This window comes from Pseudoliparis swirei, chromosome 22 (genome assembly GCF_029220125.1).
Source record: "Pseudoliparis swirei isolate HS2019 ecotype Mariana Trench chromosome 22, NWPU_hadal_v1, whole genome shotgun sequence".
Lineage (NCBI taxonomy): Eukaryota > Metazoa > Chordata > Actinopteri > Perciformes > Liparidae > Pseudoliparis > Pseudoliparis swirei.
This window is the reverse complement of record NC_079409.1, coordinates 21,167,560-21,186,462: the sequence shown is the minus strand read 5'-3', so window position 1 is coordinate 21,186,462 and position 18,903 is coordinate 21,167,560. Positions and strand designations below refer to the sequence as shown.

The window sequence follows — 18,903 nt, the reverse complement described above, 5'->3', positions numbered from 1 at the left end:
CATTCCATGTATTGCAACATGCTCCTTCTAGTATTTGATTAAACATGTTTAAGAAACATTCAATAGTAAAACATTTTGAAAATAATTATTCACATTAAAAAAGGCTTGAAAGACCAACCCGAAGACATACCAGGAATCCTGTGTGCATTCCATGCTTGCACAGTTCGGTTAACACCGATCTGGGCCAACTGGCATGTCAAAGATGACACACAGAACCGAGTCATCTGGTCCTCCATGTCCAGCTCCTCCTGATCCACCAGTTGGACCAATGCAGCTTTCAACGGGTAGTTAACCCGGTTGTTGATTTCTGGCCAGATTCTCTCGTTTCTGTGATTCTGTCATTGAAAAATAGAGACATTTTCAGATTCTTGATAAACAAATATTTTCCCCGCCCCCCCAGACTAACTTACTTTCACACATTTCAATATCTTCAGTTAACCATTCTGAATAATTAATGAAAGTGTGAAATAGTTATTTAATTACATGTTGATTAACTTTATAATCAGCAAAACCATTGTATGTTGATCACCTTTGTCGATGGTGTTTGGAGATATGGTGGCTTTTCAGTGTTGTGGCGGTGGCTGGCCAACTTCTCCTGCATGAAAAGAGTGAGGTAGAACAGTTTTTGGACCGTGTTACAATAACTATATAACTACTAAATACAATAGCTATTATGGAGTCCCCCCCCCCCCCTCTTTGTAAATGTGGGACAGTCTTTCTTACCATCTGTTTGTATGAACCATCTATATCCTGCCTGTGTGCCCGGCCATCACCCCACGAGAACCACACTTTACAAATGTTTCTCATTTTCCCCCTAAATACACCTTTATTGGACATGGGACACTAAGGTAAGGCTTTCTTTCATGTCTCTCCTAATAAATATGGTGCTCTAGTACTTCTAATAGACTGGGTGACTGAGAGTGACACACACCCTGTTCAGGGCTCTCAAGTTTTGAAGACAGGCAAGAGTGACATTTCTGCAGATCCATACGACTGCACCAAGAGGATGACTATGTGCTGGCCTTTGGTCATCTTTTATAACATAATGTATGCATATCAACACTATAAATGAACATAACTAAAGTTTACTTTCAATACAAATCCTTTATGACTCATTTGGCTTGATTTTTAGTGGGCGGGTCATTATGACCCTGAACACAGGTGTCTCATCTCTATTTATCTACATCACCCCATGAAATTTTTCAACTAAATGGTAATAAAATGTAGGAGAATATACATGTTATAGTAAACTAATGCAATTTAATTTAGATTTAGATTTTTTCAATGTACCTAAAAAATTGTTTGAACATGTATTTTTCATTAAATCTATGGAGGGGTGAATAACTCAATTCCACTAAAAACTGATTGGATTGTTCGTAATGGTGTTGGTGATGAGGTACAAACTATAGTTATTAGGATTTTTTTGTTTCTGACCACTTTTGGGTCAAACTGACCCGGGAGCATGACGGCTGTATGTAAGAAACGAACATAACAGGAGGGTTAAAGTATAACATACTAACCTTACACACACTTATAGTTTCGTTGTATGCATTTTTCGCAAATAAATTAACTGCACCCTACCTGTGTTATTGCATTTGTGACTGCAGCTTCAAGTTGTTGGCCCGCCACTCGCTGTCTTTGTACCTGGTGGTCTTTACAAAACTTCCGAATATTGGCCACGGACGTTCCTCTCGAAGCCACATTCAAATATCAAGTGTTTTTATGTCCACATCACTACAGCCACTATGCATCATTTGTTGTACAATATCTAAGTAAGGTAACAGGCTGGAGTCCATCTTGCGTGCTTCAGTGCAAAAGGGTGTATATAGCAGTGGCAAACCTAAACACGTCTACTGCGGGAGATAAACACAGAATAAACTCAGTTACCCAAAATGCAACCCTTTGTAGTGTCAACTACATTTAACCCTCCTGTTATGTTGCACCATTTGTTTCTTTGTAAATGTGGGACAGTCTTTCTTGCTCCCTCCAACCATATGTTTCAAAACACACACACACACACACCCCGACACACACTCACACACACACACACACACACACACACATTAAGTGAGAAGGTGATTCTTGCTGTGTACATGAATATTAAACTTACCGTCATCACCACTGTCGCTAACATATCCAGGTTTAATTCTTTATTCTTTATATTGACTAATTAATATTCTTCTAACGTTACCCTGCTATGTGTTTGCATCGTTAAAATATCCCCGTTTAATTATTTATTCTTTATATTGATTCATTAATATTCTTCTAAGGTTAATACGAATATGTATCACTGGCTTTTATTTTGACTTCATTTTAAGCACTTCCGTTCTATCGTTTTTGGTTTCAGATGGCAGAAACAAAATATGGAGGTGGTATTCCGTTTTTCCGTTTTTGGTTTTCAAACGGAAAACGAAAAAACCACGTGATTTCCGTATTCCGTATTTGGAATGAAACGAAAAAACAAACTAACAAAACGTACACGGACCCAGACGGGAGGAAGGAGGCGGACTGCCGCGGCTTGACACTCAGAGGAGTGCAACAACTTCAACAACACCGGAAGTAAACAAAGTTGCGTTAATTGCGGTAAAATATTTTAGTGCGTTAATCGCGGCCAAATTAATCGCATAGATTAACGCGTTAACGCTGACAGCCCTAAATAATAATAATAATAGTAATAATAATATATTGTATTTATATAATGCTTTCTTTTCTTTAGTCACACATTAAAGAAGCTTCCCCCCCCCCTGATGGAGCTCTATCTCCAGCCGGTGGTTTAACATTCTGGTCCACAACGTTTACGGTTTTGATTTACTGTCAGCGCTCCGGTGACCTTTGGATGCCTGGCCCCTCGAGGGGGGGGGGGGTTACATCTCTCGGTAACTTTGCTTTGTCGCGCTGTCTAGTTTGTTCCGCGCCGTGCTGTCGCTGCACCGATGCTGTAATTGGGACCTGCAGAGGGACTGAGGATGGAGATGAGCCTCCAGCTCTGCAATACATCAGAGGTTCAAGGACGGGGTCCTCATACATCACTCAAACACAGGTTGAGAACCAACACTTCAGAGGGTGGGGACCAAAAGCAGAGCTAAAAAAGAGAAAAAGAACACCTACATTTCTGTAAAGGAGTATATATAGTATTACTCATAGTATTACTTTGAATATTATTTATGGTATTACTAGGTTTTTTTTGTTGAAGAAATATTACTTTCTTGATTCTTGTTGTTCTGAGTTTGTACTCGTGGTTGAATTCACTGATTGTAAATCACTTTGGATGAAAGCGTCCGCTAAATGATATATAATGTAACAACATGAAAATTACATCGTCTCTCCATGATCATAAAAAGTTCACCATACTGAAGTTAAGATGTAGGAATATCAATATTCTATTCATATTTTCTTTCTGTTGCCCCCCCCCCCAATCAGTCAGTCATGATCATACGAATAAAGAATAACGGTGTCTCCATAACTTCCTGTCTCATCTTCTCATCGTCACATCAAACACGGCAACATTGGCCCCCAAGATGGAGCCAGAGTGAAAACTGTTTAAGTCTGATAAGCTGCTTGTTGGATGTCTCAGAGCGTCGTGACGGTCGGGACATGTCCCACGATGTTGTTGAACCATTCAGAGAAATGATTCATATCACAGATGTGTTTCTAGAAACAAAAAAACATAATTATTCCACTGCGCTGGAAAGTAACTAAACACATTTACTCCAGTACTCTGCAGGACAACTTTTAGATACTCGCATCCATCCAGACTTATATAATCATTCAGCTTTTTTCAGCGTTTTACTCCACTACATTTATTTGAGAGCTTTAATTTCTGGCATTTATAATATTATCCTAAAAAATATAAATCAAGAAATTAATTGTGATTTATTTTATTAAGATAAGCTCCCAAGCCACATATACAATAATTAGTTTTAGCTCCCTCTCATTAAAGTAATTCACACATAAATGCGTCATTTAAAGTGATTTTTTTAGTAGGATTTTGATTGCGCGACTTTATTATCCGTATTTTTAGTAAGTAAACATTTTGAGTACTTCTTCCAGCGCTGACGCAGGGCACACGCATATTAATCGATGAGTCATTTCCAACTATTCTCCAACTAAATGTCAAACAGGCTTCTCAGCTGTGAGGATTTTGGGCTGGAAATCTGAAAACTGGAAATCGGAGAAACTGTGATGGACAGTTTTCACTTTCACAATTTACAGACTAAAAGGTTGAATGGTTCAATAGAAAACATGCACAAATAAATGCATGGCAGATCAATCTATAATAAACATAATTATGTAACACCATAGGACTCCTGATTGATCCCCTGAGATAACGGCACAGGGCCAGCTTGTTGATGAAGCTGCAGATGAATATTATTGTTACACTATGTCCATCATATGTTATCAGTGAACCCTGGAAGAGATGGTCTTCCATCACAGTTTTACAAAAGGCCAATTGTTTACACACTAGAAGTGTTCATCAAGTACTGGAACATATTTAAAAGATGGGCTTTGCTTATCTGTGGAATCTGTTCAGCGTGCTCTTTTTTTCTTTCTCTTGCTCATTTCAGAATCACCCAAGATTTTATTTCAGATTTGGTTTCTAACTCGACGACATGCATCCATGTGGAAACCATCTAGCAGCTGGGGAAAGCACTTCATGATGATAATTGTTTTAGAACGCTTATCATTTTCCTCCCTGACAAAAGACAATGAATCCCCAAATAAGGCAATAAGCAAGACTGCCAAACGGGATTCGTGTGTGCTACAAAGCAGTTTTTTCAGCAATCCAGTGGAATAATCACAGTAACATTTTTCACCCGAGACACTCAGTGTCAGAACTAATTAATTCTGACTTCTAAAATCACATTGGCCTCTGGCATCTAAATTGCACACGAGTGGAAATCATAACCTCTGAACTCACCTCTCTTTTCCAGCAGCATTTCCCGGGAGGTGGTAGAGGCTGCACTGGCCGCTGACGCGCGTCACACAATCCAGCCCCCTTTCTATAATGTGGGGAAGGGGAGGAGGGGGTGTAAAAAGTCCTCAAGCAAATGGAAATCGGCTCCAGACTCCAGAGTGGATCCAGCGCGGTCGGTGCGCAGACGCGTCAGGTGCGCACCAGGAGAAGAGCTCCAAGACGCGCAGCAGCGCGCGAGAGACACCAGATGCATTGGCAGAGAGGAAAAGATAGCTTTTTTTGTTTTGTTTATTACACCTGTTCGGAATGTGAGGTGAAAGAATAAAGCGACACTTTGAGATAAAGAAGCAAGAAAGAGCTCATGGAGAGACGCGCCATGAAGCAGCAGCGGGGCGCGAACCTCTCATAGGTCATTATCGTGTGCGTGTGTGTGCGTGTGTGTCTGTGTGTGTGTGTGTGTGTGTCACAAACATTGAATCATGAACTTGTCGGAGTCCGCGTGGCCCTTGGAGGAGCCGTGGAACCTCAGCAGAGCGCAGGAGGAGGACGAGAAACTTTTGTTCGGCATCGGCACGGATAATTTCATCACGCTGCTGGTTTTCGGGCTCATCTTCTCTCTCGGGGTGCTGGGCAACTCCATGGTGATCATCGTGCTGGCCCGCAGCAAACCGGGGAAACCGCGCAGCACCACCAACATATTCATCCTCAACCTGAGCATCGCGGACCTGTCCTACCTGCTCTTCTGCATCCCGTTCCAGTCCACCGTGTACATGCTGCCGACGTGGGTCTTGGGCGCATTCATTTGCAAATTCATCCACTATTTCTTCACCGTGTCCATGCTGGTGAGCATCTTCACCCTGTCGGCCATGTCCGTGGACCGGTACATCGCCATCGTGCACTCCAGAAAGTCCTCTTCCATCCGGGTGGCGAAGCACGCGTTGATCGGGGTGGTGGTGATTTGGATACTCGCTCTGGCCATGGCGGCGCCGGTCATGTACTACCAGAACATCTTCCACGGAGGAGAGAACCACACGTACTGCTGGGAAGTGTGGCCCCCGAACCAGAAGAAGATCTACGTGGTGTGCACGTTCGTGTTCGGTTACGTGCTGCCTCTGCTGCTGATCTCCTTCTGTTACGCAAAGGTAAAGGGAAGCTCTTCCGCACGGGTCACGGGGATGACTGTGGACATGTGTGTTTGAACAATCCCCCCCCCCCCCCCCCCCCCAAAAAACCAAGATATCTTACCTCTATTTCCTTTGCTTACAGGTTTTAAATCACTTGCACAAAAAACTAAGAAATATGTCCAAAAAGTCAGAGGCGTCAAAGAAAAAGGTACGTAAGAGATGTGTGTGGAGGGGTGGGAGTGGGGGTGTCCTTTGGAGGGGGGGGGGGGGGCACGGCCATATGGGAGCAAACTTGTCTGACTGTAATCAGGAGGGGGGTTAAACAAACACTGAATAAACACTGCAGGGGCGACGTGAGGGCTATTTTACGGGGTCTTCAGCCCCCCCCAATAATTAGTTTTTGTGTTTTGATGATTTGTTACCTGTTGACAATATTTAAGTTCATCTGTAAACAAAAAAACCATATTAGGGACCACCTGAACACTTGAATTCAAAATCAAACAATCACCTCCTGCGATGATTATAATAATTCCAACGATGACGAGGAGTGAAGTGGAAATAAATCTCCTTTCTTTGTTTTTTTAGAAATTGGAAGTTTTACAGAAATACGCATCTCTCTTCTGGATCAATGTGTTTCATACAGCGGGGGGGGGGGGGGGGGGGGGGGCATGATGCTCATCCCAGCTACACACTGACCCGCGGCCCCGTGCACGGTACCCAGCGATGGGCTGATGCTGCACCATTCCCTCCCACTCCACAACGGGCAGTGGAAGGAATCGGTGGTTTCCCGTCGTCTCTCTTTATGTTCCTTGTGATGATGAATATTAACGTCGGGATGTAAACGCTGAACCGGCACAGCAAGGAGTTTCTAAACGAGCATCACACCTCATCAGCCTCTTATTACGGCTGGATTCCTGATTATTTAGCCTTCCACCGAGATTTATCGCCCACTTGATTATCTCTCTGCTTGTCTGTCTGCCTGTCTCTCTGTCTGCCTGCCTGTCTGTCTGTCTCTCTCTCTCTGTCTGTCTACCTGTCTGTCTCTCTCTGTCTGTCTGTCTCTCTCTCTGTCGACCTGTCTGTCTGCCTGCCTGTCTGTCTCTCTCTCTCTCTGTCGACCTGTCTGTCTGTCTCTCTCTGTCTGTCTCTCTCTCTCTCTGTCGACCTGTCTGTCTGTCTCTCTCTCTGTCTGTCTCTCTCTGCCTGCCTGTCTGTCTCTCTCTCTCTCTCTCTGTCTCTCTCTCTGTCTGTCTCTCTCTCTGTCTGTCTGCCTGCCTGTCTGTCTCTCTCTCTCTCTGTCTGTCTGTCTCTCTCTCTCTCTGTCGACCTGTCCGTCTGTCCGTTGTCTGTCACAGCGTGTGACAGCGGCCCTGCGAAACCAAGGATTGCCGACAGTGAGGGGATGAATGTGATTTACTTTGATCTGCACACCGTACCCCCCCCCCCCCCCCCCACACACACACACGCTTTATACCGACTGACGATGAAGACAGGAATTTCACACCCTGGTGCCACTGAGGGTACGGAGCGAGAACACGAGAGGGAACGTCACCCTGACGGCGTCAGTGATGACCAGTAACACACATGCAGTGAAGCCCGAGTCACACACAGAGTCACCGGGTGGGTCAGCTAGTGTAAGAACTACGACTCATGTCACACACACACACACATATTCTATCTGTGTAAGGCATCAACAACTTCAATCCAACGGGTCTCTGTCAGAAAAGCGAGTAGGCTCTGCCTCAAAGTGTGTGTGTGTGTGTGTGTGTGTGTGTGTGTGTGTGTGTGTGTGTGTGGGTGTGTGTGTGTGTGTGGGTGAGGACTCACCTAAAGCGCGCCCGAAATTGGTTTGCAGCTAACTTGGGAGCTAACCCCGTTTTACTGCAGGTCGCTATCGCTGCGCACACAACGTCCCCCTCCTTAATTAAAAGGAGTTTGTTTGCTGATTGCACAACATGTGACACACACGTGTGCGATCACTGGACAGTGAAGTACGAGTCAAGTAGATCAGATCGGTTTTATTTGTTTACATTTTTCTGCTCTGTTAACCCATGTAATCCCCAATTTCCCGGACGTAAAAAAAAATATGGAAGTTGTTCATTGTTATTTGTAACCCTTTAAAATATTCAATTTGTTTGTTTTTGACATTTTCAGAGACAAATAGTGGAAAGTGGCAATTATAATAACGTGGGGATAATGTGAGGACATGTGAGTGAACTCATGCATTTTTATATTCCCCAGACCAGAGATTTAAACACAACATTACCCCCCCCCCCCCCCCCTAGATGGTCCGGCCCGTGCTCTGCATGGCGGCTGTTTGCTATCGGTGTGTGAATGTAAAACAGCTTGTAGAGGGCTTTGGATACAAGTGCCACGTAAATGTATTCCATTAAGTTCATCTAACAACATCTAAACAGACTTTCACCTCTCAAGCTCATGAAGTTGGACGTTACGTCTCGATTCTTTAATCCACATGAAAAAAACTAAAAAAGAAACGCCCTGTGACCGGCGACCAGCAGGGGAGTGATGACTCATCGATATGAATCAATACAAACCACGTGAAGGGAAAACACATCAGTACATCGTGCCATCTTTTAGAAACAACATTCAAACAGCAGCACGAGAAATGTTGTAATTTATAGTGATCAGGAGATCTATTTCTTTCTTTCTTATGGTTCTTATTACCTGGAAGGACATTTTTCTCACATCAATCTGAACTGAATCGAATCAGAATCGTATCTCGGCAGACCCGGTGACATCACTCCCGAATAATCACCTCGCTGTGATGAAACGTGTGATTTACACCCCGGAGTAGCCCCGCCTCTTTCCCCAGGAGCCCGGCACACTTCTGGAGAAGAAGGTGATGGATAATAAACGAAAACATGAAATGTAAAAAAAAACAACGTGTGTGGTTATGTGAAGAAATATTTCTCCGCTGTGACTTCCTGAAGTCTCCTCCCGGTTGCCTAGCGATCTCATCTTAAGGACCGCTCCCCTTCAGTTTTCGGACGGATGAAACAAACCAGCTACACCGGGTTAATGAGCTGTAAGGTCTGCCGAAGGCTGCTGCTCTCGACCAATCACGTGAGCCGAATAGAACCGGTTGCATCTAAAATAGATGACATGGCGAGGAGAATTAGTTTAATTAATGCCACAAACGTTGCTCGATGTCCCCGACAATGAGCAGTGCTGGTCGACAACTCAGGGAACCATTAAAACCCAAACGAGGTCATCTCAAAGAATACATTGTGGCAGTTTGGAATCAAGAGTTGAGTGTTCACGCGTAATTATTATGAGGTTAGGGTCGTCGTTTGCGACGCTAACAATTCAATTCAGTTTTCAATTCAGTTTATTTGTATAGCCCAATTTCACAAATTACAAATTTGTCTCGGAGTGCTTTACAATCTGTACACATAGACATCCCTGACCTTTGACCTCACATCGGATCAGGAAAAACTCCCAAACAAACCTTCAGGGGAAAAAAAGTGAAGAACCCTTCAGGAGAGAACAGAGGAGGATCCCTCTCCAGGATGGACAGAACAATAGATGTCATGTGTACAGAAGGACAGATAAAATAAATAAATACCAGCGGACCCCTCGGTGTCCTTGTATGGGAAGAGCGTTTAATCATCAGTTGGTGCGGCTCGCCACTCGGCCCGCGGAACATAATGTCAGGGACAGCTGGGAAGAGCGAGGCGACTTCCCACCGCTGTTGTGAAATACATCGAGGGCAAACTTCTTATCACCATCGGCAGCAATCACACACAGCTTGCCCCGGTCCAGACCTTCGTCTGGCATGCTGATATGAAAAGAAACTCACAGGTGACCTCGGTGCTGCGTAAATGGGGCTAAAGATGAGCCTGAAAGAAGAACATAGGACTAAAGATGAACCTCACTGACCCTCAAAGCAGAACATAGACTAAAGATGAGCCTCACCGCTTCTCAAAGCCCCTCCCCCTACACATGGTCACGTTCCCATTCATACGCCAGCGCCGTGGCCTTTCTCTGGCTCAAGGACAGGGAACCGCTGGATGGCTTCTCAGTGGAGAACCAGGGGTTAAAAAGCCAGCAGCTAGCACCGCGGCTTTAGGAGTTACCTCCAAATGAAAAGAGTCTGTCAACAAGGACCAAGATGCTCACTAACCCCAAACACACACACACCCTAACCCAAAACACACACACACACCCTAACCCTAAACACACACACACCCTAACCCTAAACACACACACACACACCCTAACCCCAAACACACACACACACACCCTAACCCAAAACACACACACACACCTAACCCTAAACACACACACACCCTAACCCTAAACACACACACACCCTAACCCTAAACACACACACACCCTAACCCGAAACACACACACCCTAACCCTAAACACACACACACCCTAACCCTAAACACACACACACACCCTAACCCTAAACACACACACACACACACCCTAACCCTAAACACACACACCCTAACCCTAAACACACACACACCCTAACCCTAAACACACACACACCCTAACCAGAAACACACACACACACACCCTAAACACACACACACCTACTAACACACAAACACACACACACACCCTAACTCTAAACACACACACACCCTAACCCTAAACACACACACACACCCTAACCCTAAACACACACACCCTAACCCTAAACACACACACACCCTAACCCTAAACACACACACACACACCCTAAACACACACAGACCCCTAACCAGAAACACACACACACACCCTAACCAGAAACACACACACACACACCCTAACCAGAAACACACACACACCTAACCCGAAACACACACACACCCTAACCCGAAACACACACACACACACCCTAAACACACACAGACCCCTAACCAGAAACACACACACACACACCCTAACCAGAAACACACACACCCTAACCCTAAACACACACCTAACCTAAACACACACACTAACCCTAAACACACACACACCTAACCTAAACACACACACACCTAACCTAAACACACACACACTAACCCTAAACACACACACCCTAACCTAAACACACACACACCTAACCTAAACACACACACACACAACCTAACCCTAACCACACACACACACACACCTAACCCTAAACACACACACACACACCTAACCTAAACACACACACACACTAACCTAACACACACACACACCCTAACCCCAAACACACACACACCCTAACCCTAAACACACACACACATACCTAACCCTAAACACACACACACACACCCTAACCCTAAACACACACACACACACACCCTAACCCTAAACACACACACCCTAACCCTAAACACACACACACACACCCTAACCCTAAACACACATACCCTAACCATAAACACACACACACACCCTAACCCTAAACACACACACACACCCTAACCCTAAACACACACCCCTAACGCTAAACACACACCCTAACCCCCTAACCACACACACACACACACGGCACCCATCCATGAAGTTGTTTCTGCGATCCTGTTTTGCAAACAGCTGCCCGTTTACACGTCCAGCCGCCACGGAGGAAACATCAGCATTCACACGGAGTCTCCGGCCTCACGGTGAATTAAAGTCTAATCTGCACCGCTCCATCAACTCTTGAAGGACATGTGGATTATCCGTCTCCACCGATAATCCAGTAGCGAGTCCCTCCGGTGGGTCTGCCGTGTGGTGACGGGCCGGCGGGGCTCATTGGGGTTCATGACATGAACACAACCCTGTGTTTTTCAATCACGCCGTGTCCCCACGTTCACCGACTGCAGCAGAGCACACCTCCTGGGCCACATTCAGAGGCTCTACGCTTCTATTCTATACCTTCAAAGAAGCTTTTGTGCTTTTTGGTTCAAATGAGAAAAAAAAATACCTCATCCTTCCTTCACTATTCAGACATGTTGTGTCAACACGATTGTTCACGGCTGCACAAAAATGGCTCTCGGGGCTTCTGACGCGTGACATGACACAAACAAGATATGTGAAGCTCCCGACGCGGCGGGGTAGCAGAGCGGACGGGAGAGATCTCGGGATGTTTCCCTTTCTAGACGCCACACGTCGCCTCGTGAAGTTGAAACGAGGAGAGAAAGAATTCAGGTCCAACTTTATTTGAAGGATTGTGCGTTACACGGACATGAAGGATTCCTTATGAATGTTTATGATGATGTTTTTTGATGATTATTAACTCAAACAACATAATCTGTACCAAACGTGCCATAGCGGCAAATTGATTAATTTGTATTCAATTAATATATATATATATATATATATATAAATTAGATTAGATATTCCTTTATTAGTCCCACAGTGGGGAGAGTGCAGGATCACAGCAGCGGGTGCACATTAGAGAATTAATAAAAGATACAAATAAAATACAAAATACAATAACAATATTAAATAAATTAAAATATAACAATATTAAATATTATTAAATATTCAGAAGATATAAATAATAAATAATAAATAATATAAATGATAGCATGAATAAGTTTACTTACTCATTTTAAGAAATTGTATATTTAAACAAATGTGTATTTATCAAATGTGCTTTAAATAAAAAATGTCAATGCTAATTTAGAGCATACATTTTGAAATATACATAAGAATATGTGTGAAAACAAAGTTTAAATAAGTACATTTAAGTAATTGCACAGAACTTAAAGTATACATTTCTTATAATATATTTCTTGAAAGTATACTACAGTACAATTATTTTAAAGTGTGTTAAAATTTGAATTTTTAAAATAGGTAAAAGCGTGACTTTAGTATACATTTTATATATTATATAGTATATTTGAAATGTACTATTGACATTTTAAGTATATTTTAAATTCATTAAAGTATATATATTTTTAAACAAACCCATTTAGCTTCATGTGTTAGCGTAACATTAAACTGTCATTGAACTCAACTACAGAGGAACATCAGTCTCAAAGACGCCATTGAGTGATACGAGGTCAGATTGATTAACTAGTGAACGAGGGACTATAGTAACAAGGTGATAAAGCGATGGATAGAGAGCTTCACTTGTTGCCAAGCAACCGCTAATAGCTGCTAATAGCTGCTAATAGCTGCTAATTGGTGTTGCCAGAAATCGTCAAACTGGTCTCGGTCGGCCATTTTCCCTGAGAGGAGCAAGTAAACGATCTTCTCCGTCATTCCGTAAATAAACCCCCTCAGATGCAATATTAACTGCGAGTAACGGGGGGGGGGGGGGGGGACACACACCGGTCGATGTTCCTCTCGGATTCGGCGGCGGCCATTGGTGCTGAAGGACGAGGTTGTTTACATGAACCGACTCCATTGTAGAAAGGGCGGCGTTGCCTTTGCTGGTTGTGGGTTTTTCCGGTTTTCGCCTTATTTATTATTGGCCAAGAGTTTAAAGGCCATTCTAGTTCAGCTGTTACTTAAACTTGGGAAAAATTGAGCAATCAAAGAGTTTAAAAAACGTCAATAAGAGGATACGGAGCGTCGTCAAACTGTGTGAATGTGGGTGTTGTTCTGTGCTACTTAAAGGGAAAAGCAGTGGGATTATGGGAAGAAAAAACAAGAAGTTTAAATTGAATCGGTCATCGTAGAATCTGGTTGCGACGGCCGTAATTCAGAATTACTGAATGCATTTTTACCTTCGCATTGAAAATGCGGAAGGTTATGTTTTGATCGCCGTGTATTTATTTATTTATTTATTTGTATGCGTGTTACTCGCATAACTCAAAAAGTATTAAACCGAATCGCATGAAATTTGGTGCGATTATTGGTTATTATCCGGGGACCATTTAATTCGATTTTCGGATAGATCGGGTCAAAGGTCAAGGTCAAGGTCATGAAAAGGTCAACATCTTCTTTTTACCATAGTGCGGTACATTTTTATCCAATTGGCATGCAACTAATGCCAAAATGTTCATAATGCAATGCCCAATCTTGTGATATGCGAAGGTATGCGCTCTACCGACTGCCCGTTCTAGTTCGATGCTGTGTTTATAAATCCAGTCTGGAGCTTCCACTGCTCAACTGTCACTTCACACATTCAACACTGTATTTGTCACGTCTAACTTCCCATAAACAAAAGTGCAGAGGAGGCAGCGTTTCTTAATTAATGAGCGGCTCCTCCATTTCCTCGAATACGTGCATTTCCAACCTCTGAATGCGGCAGAGGAAAATCAGACAGCATGTAATTAGTTTCTTTACGACAACACTGGACCAGCTTGAGGCTTCAGCCTGAAGAAATAACACACACCGCCACGTTGGGTTGCCATAATTGTGTTATATGATATCTCTGGTTCATGCTTAATTGCATTTTATTTGTGTGTCTTATCTACAGACGCATTCCTGTGGTACTCTTCTGCCTTTTAATTGACTTTATGCAGTGTTTTCTCCTCACGGAGTTCTTTTCTATTCAGAAAGAATTGTATTATATACATTTTCTCAAGTCAGTGTCTAACCTATGTAGACAAAGGTCGAACAAGTCTCATGGATGGAAAGCTCCGTGTGAGCCGTACGTGTGTGTGAGGCGGCGGTGAGACGCTCATGAAGTTCTTTCATCCCACTTATCCGCCTCATTATCTCCAGCGTGTGGGCGATGAGTCGATACCTACAGGCTGCAGACGGATCCGATGAGGGAAATGTCAAAAGGATAATGTGATGTGTGTGTGTGTGTGTGGTGCTAGTCACTTTAATACATTTGTGGGTCCACATAATGAAGAAAATAGAGCTAATATTCATCAATTACAAGCTGCACTGTCATGGATCACATGACGGTGGGAATGGGGCTCATAGTAACAAACCCATAGGCGATTATCACCAAGTCAATCACTTAAATGTTGCATCTTCCCGTCTCCCGTACACATTGTTCTGGTTTCTCATCTCGTCTTGGGGCGGCAGCAGGCAGCTGTTTTTTTTTTTCTCCGTGGAAAGACTCCAAAAACGATAATTACCCGGCGCCACACGGCAGATGGACGAGCAAAAGTCACGATCGGGGGAACATAGTGCGTCGTTTAGGAGCTTATGTTTCTCAGGAGTGGGTAAACACAGCTGATAGCTGAAGGCCTCTATTCCCCAGATTGACAGAAACACAACTCCACGTTTGAAACAGGCAACTTCTGCGGACGCCTTTGCCGTGAAAGCGTCGATAAATGCACCAAAACTAAACCAATAATGCAGCTTTACGGAATAATGTTGGGACGTGTTGTTGTTGTTGTTGTGTATTTTATTCCGTCAATCATTGCAATACAATATAATTCTATATAATATACAAAACAGAAAGCGTGAAAAGGTATAGGTAGAAGCAAAAAATGCTTATATATTCCTATCCTAAATTATTATAACCAAATAAATAGGAAAAATAATATTAAATAAAGAAACATAATAAAGGAAATAGAAAAAATTAAGAAAATAATATACATATATGTATATATACATATACATATATATTTATTATTATTTTTTATTATTCTTTATTTTATATTAATTTTCTGATTTATTTTAATATACTAATTTAGGATAGGAATATATAAGCATATATACATATATATTTATGTAGTATATATATATATATATACTGTATATATATATATATCCACTGGCATGATGCCCAACTTATTTTAATGATAGAATTAACTTCATAACAACACGATGACACCAGTAGCTCAGAGTACGCAGGTTAATCTCACTATTTCATTTGTTTCATTTATCTGCATATAATCTCCCTTTGTATTAAAACACAGTGATCCCAGAGTTATTCAGTGGAAATAACAGTTATCATTTACTGCAGGGGAAAGAAAGGCAACAATTTAGTGTTGCAGCACCAGATGAATGAGAATAAAGATGAAACCAAACACGTATTCCTTTAACCCGAACGTGCTTTGAATCTGAAGACAGCCTTAATGTTCTCTCTCCTCCTCCTCCTCCTCCTCCCTGTTCCCAATGTGTGGCTCCCCCAGACGGCCCAGACGGTCCTGGTGGTGGTGGTGGTGTTCTGCCTCTCTTGGCTCCCTCATCACGTGGTGCACCTGTGGGTGGAGTTCGGCACCTTCCCGCTGAACCAGGCGTCCTTCGTGCTGCGGGTGGCCGCCCACAGCCTGGCCTACAGCAACTCGTCCGTCAACCCGGTGATCTACGCCTTCCTGTCGGAGAACTTCCGGAAGGCGTACAAGCAGGTGTTCAAATGCCAGATCGGCGCCAGAGACTCCCCGCTCAACGGCATCCGGGAGATCCGCAGCAAGGCGGACACGCCGCCCTCCACCAACTGCACCAACGTCTGAGCGGGAAGTGTGCCCCGCCCGTCCCACTGACTCGCAATGTAAAGTCACGGGGGACAGAGACGTGAGTGTGTGTGTGTGTGTGTGTGTGTCCTTTATTGAAGGTAGGTGTGGTTGCTTGGATATTGCTGCAGCCATACGGTTCCACAAACCTGGACCAGAGAGGACGTCGAGAGGCTTCGGTTGAGAAGATCCTATACCCGACTATTAGTGGTTTATCCGCTTCATTCGCGCCTTAGAGGGGGCGGGGCTTATCTCCGTGGCTTTACTCCGTGGAAACAGTTATTATTCATCCACCATGAAGAACTAACCACTAGTTCTGCTTCATACTTGTTGAGGACGTCCCACAAACGTCGGAACATCTAACGCCCTTGTGTTCGGGTTCATAACATTAATATCATATATATTTAGATATATTTATACATCACCCGTAGGCTCACACAGCTCGGTGACATTCACCCACTACGTCTGGATAACTGCCGCTTCCAGCGCTACTAGAGCAGCAGTCAGATTCACCAACGAGCATCTCTACGCTGATTGGCTTTCGCGACTCAGCGTCGGACAAATTTTTCCGCTTGCCGCTAATCGCGTCATTCCGCCCGGCGAAAAATTCCCTTTAATTGCATCCGTGCATCGACTTTGCATGAAATGTACTTCGCTGTGAACGCAGCGTTAGAGTCGACACGCGTCTCCCCGAAAATTGTCGGAAATGTAAATTCTGACAATTCACCCGTGTTGCAAATGACACTTTCCAGAGGTGGAGGCCGGCTCTACGACGATAGACCCCAGAGCTCACTAGAAGTCAGACGTCTGAATGTATTCACTGCACGAGGTTTTCTCAAACTGCTTCTGATGAAATTCGGGAGAAATCCAACAGTTACAAGGACATTCTGACGAATTTAAACACTTTTTCTTTTTTAAACGCTCGTCAAGAGCCACAGCAGCTGCGCCGACTCCTCCATCACGCTCTTCGTGGTTTCCTCGGGAAAAGGGACTGACGATGTCCTCGGAGTTGCGTATTATACCATGTGACTGTGGTCCACTTTCTCAGTGTTCACTCAACAACCGTGTCAGGAGACCACAACACAGGAGCCGTGTTTTCCATGTCAGCAGGTGTCACTGATTGTTGCCGTGGAAACCTCTTCTCCATCACGGAAACGCGGCCCTGGAGGCTTTTTTGATGCGGGAAAAGCAGCTTTTGCAAGTGCCTCCTTGATTACAGTACACTTCCATATTCTCTCTCTCTCACTGAAAAGTAGTTCTATTAGGGTGGGGTCCATTTTTTTTTAGGTCGTCTTTTTTTTGGAGAAACCGGGCCCTGGACACGGAGCCGGAGGCTGACCCCGTGAGGAACAACAAAGAATCCCATTTCTATAAATTCATTTCAGAAGACGATCAGGTGTGTTTGTGTGTGTCTGGAAGTGTTTAAAGGAAAGTAAAAGTCAGAGTGGTTCCAAGTATCGAAACTAATACCACCACTGTAGATAAAAAACTATCATTGTTATTGCACCCAGGACGATTAAAGCCTGTGTTTTAAATTTGTTTGTTAATATTATGAAGCGGATATTCACGTACGCCTCCCTCAAATCGTTGGCTGTCACGTCACGTCAACAGTTTCCATATCGTGCGGAGCTGTGCGCCCGAGCCGGCCTGAAGGTCACATAAAGCTCGAATGCTCGTTTTTATTGCACCATTTCCGGTCGCCATCTTTATCACCACGAGAAGAAAAAAAAGGTCAAAAAATGTGACGTTATTATGCGATATGTATGTGATGTGCCAAGACTCTCTACACAGCAGCTTTACCTCAACACAACATCAAAAAACAACGCAACCATCGGAGAGCTTTAACTCTGGAGCTCACGCGGTATTTAATGCACGTCTCCGGAGCGGCCTTCGTTGTGGATTTCCCGCCTGTGGAGAGGCGGCGAGGCGGCGAGGAGGGGGTGAGTCCGCTGCGGCTGACATGGCTGATTAACACCGACTTCAACCGGAGAGGAGGAACTCGTCTCTGCAATCAGACGATTTTTTTTCATCCTCCTTGTCGGAGAGGATCTGAAAGTCGAGGACCGTTTCCGATGCGTTGAAAGACTTTGCGCCGGCTGTACGGACGGCGATGCTCAGCCACACGGACGGGTGTGCTGAGGGAATGAAATCCAAGGGACATGTCTGTTGGACGCGGGTCATTTCTGAGTGTTGTTTCCTTCAAGAGCCTACGAACAAAAGCAGATCCTTCGAGAAACATCTCTTTAGATTCATGCCCACAAATTACAGTGACATTATTTACGATAGAAAAGGTATTAGTACAACACTAATTTAGAGATGGATTACTGAAAGAGACACCGCCTGGTCTTCATCTACAAAATATCACCAGACACAAACAACTACTAAGAGACACAATGTGACCACTAAGAGACACAACAGGACTACAAAGAGACAAAAACAACAACCACTAGGAGACACAATACGACTACAAAGAGGAAAAAACAACCACTAAGAGACACAACAGGACTACAAAGAGACAAAAACAACAACCACTAGGAGACACAATACGACTACAAAGAGGAAAAAACAACCACTAAGAGAC

The 18,903-nt window shown here is 43.8% G+C and overlaps 1 protein-coding gene across 1 annotated transcript; it reads left to right on the top strand.

Annotated features, from left to right (window-relative positions):
* Positions 1-5,158: 5,158 nt before the first annotated feature.
* On the top strand, positions 5,159-18,413 carry LOC130213369 (galanin receptor type 1-like). The gene is made up of 3 exons (XM_056444935.1): positions 5,159-6,057; positions 6,182-6,247; positions 16,002-18,413. Exons 1-3 carry the CDS (start codon positions 5,395-5,397, stop codon positions 16,320-16,322), a joined length of 1,050 nt encoding a protein of 349 aa, XP_056300910.1. The 5' UTR covers positions 5,159-5,394; the 3' UTR covers positions 16,323-18,413.
* Positions 18,414-18,903: the final 490 nt, after the last annotated feature.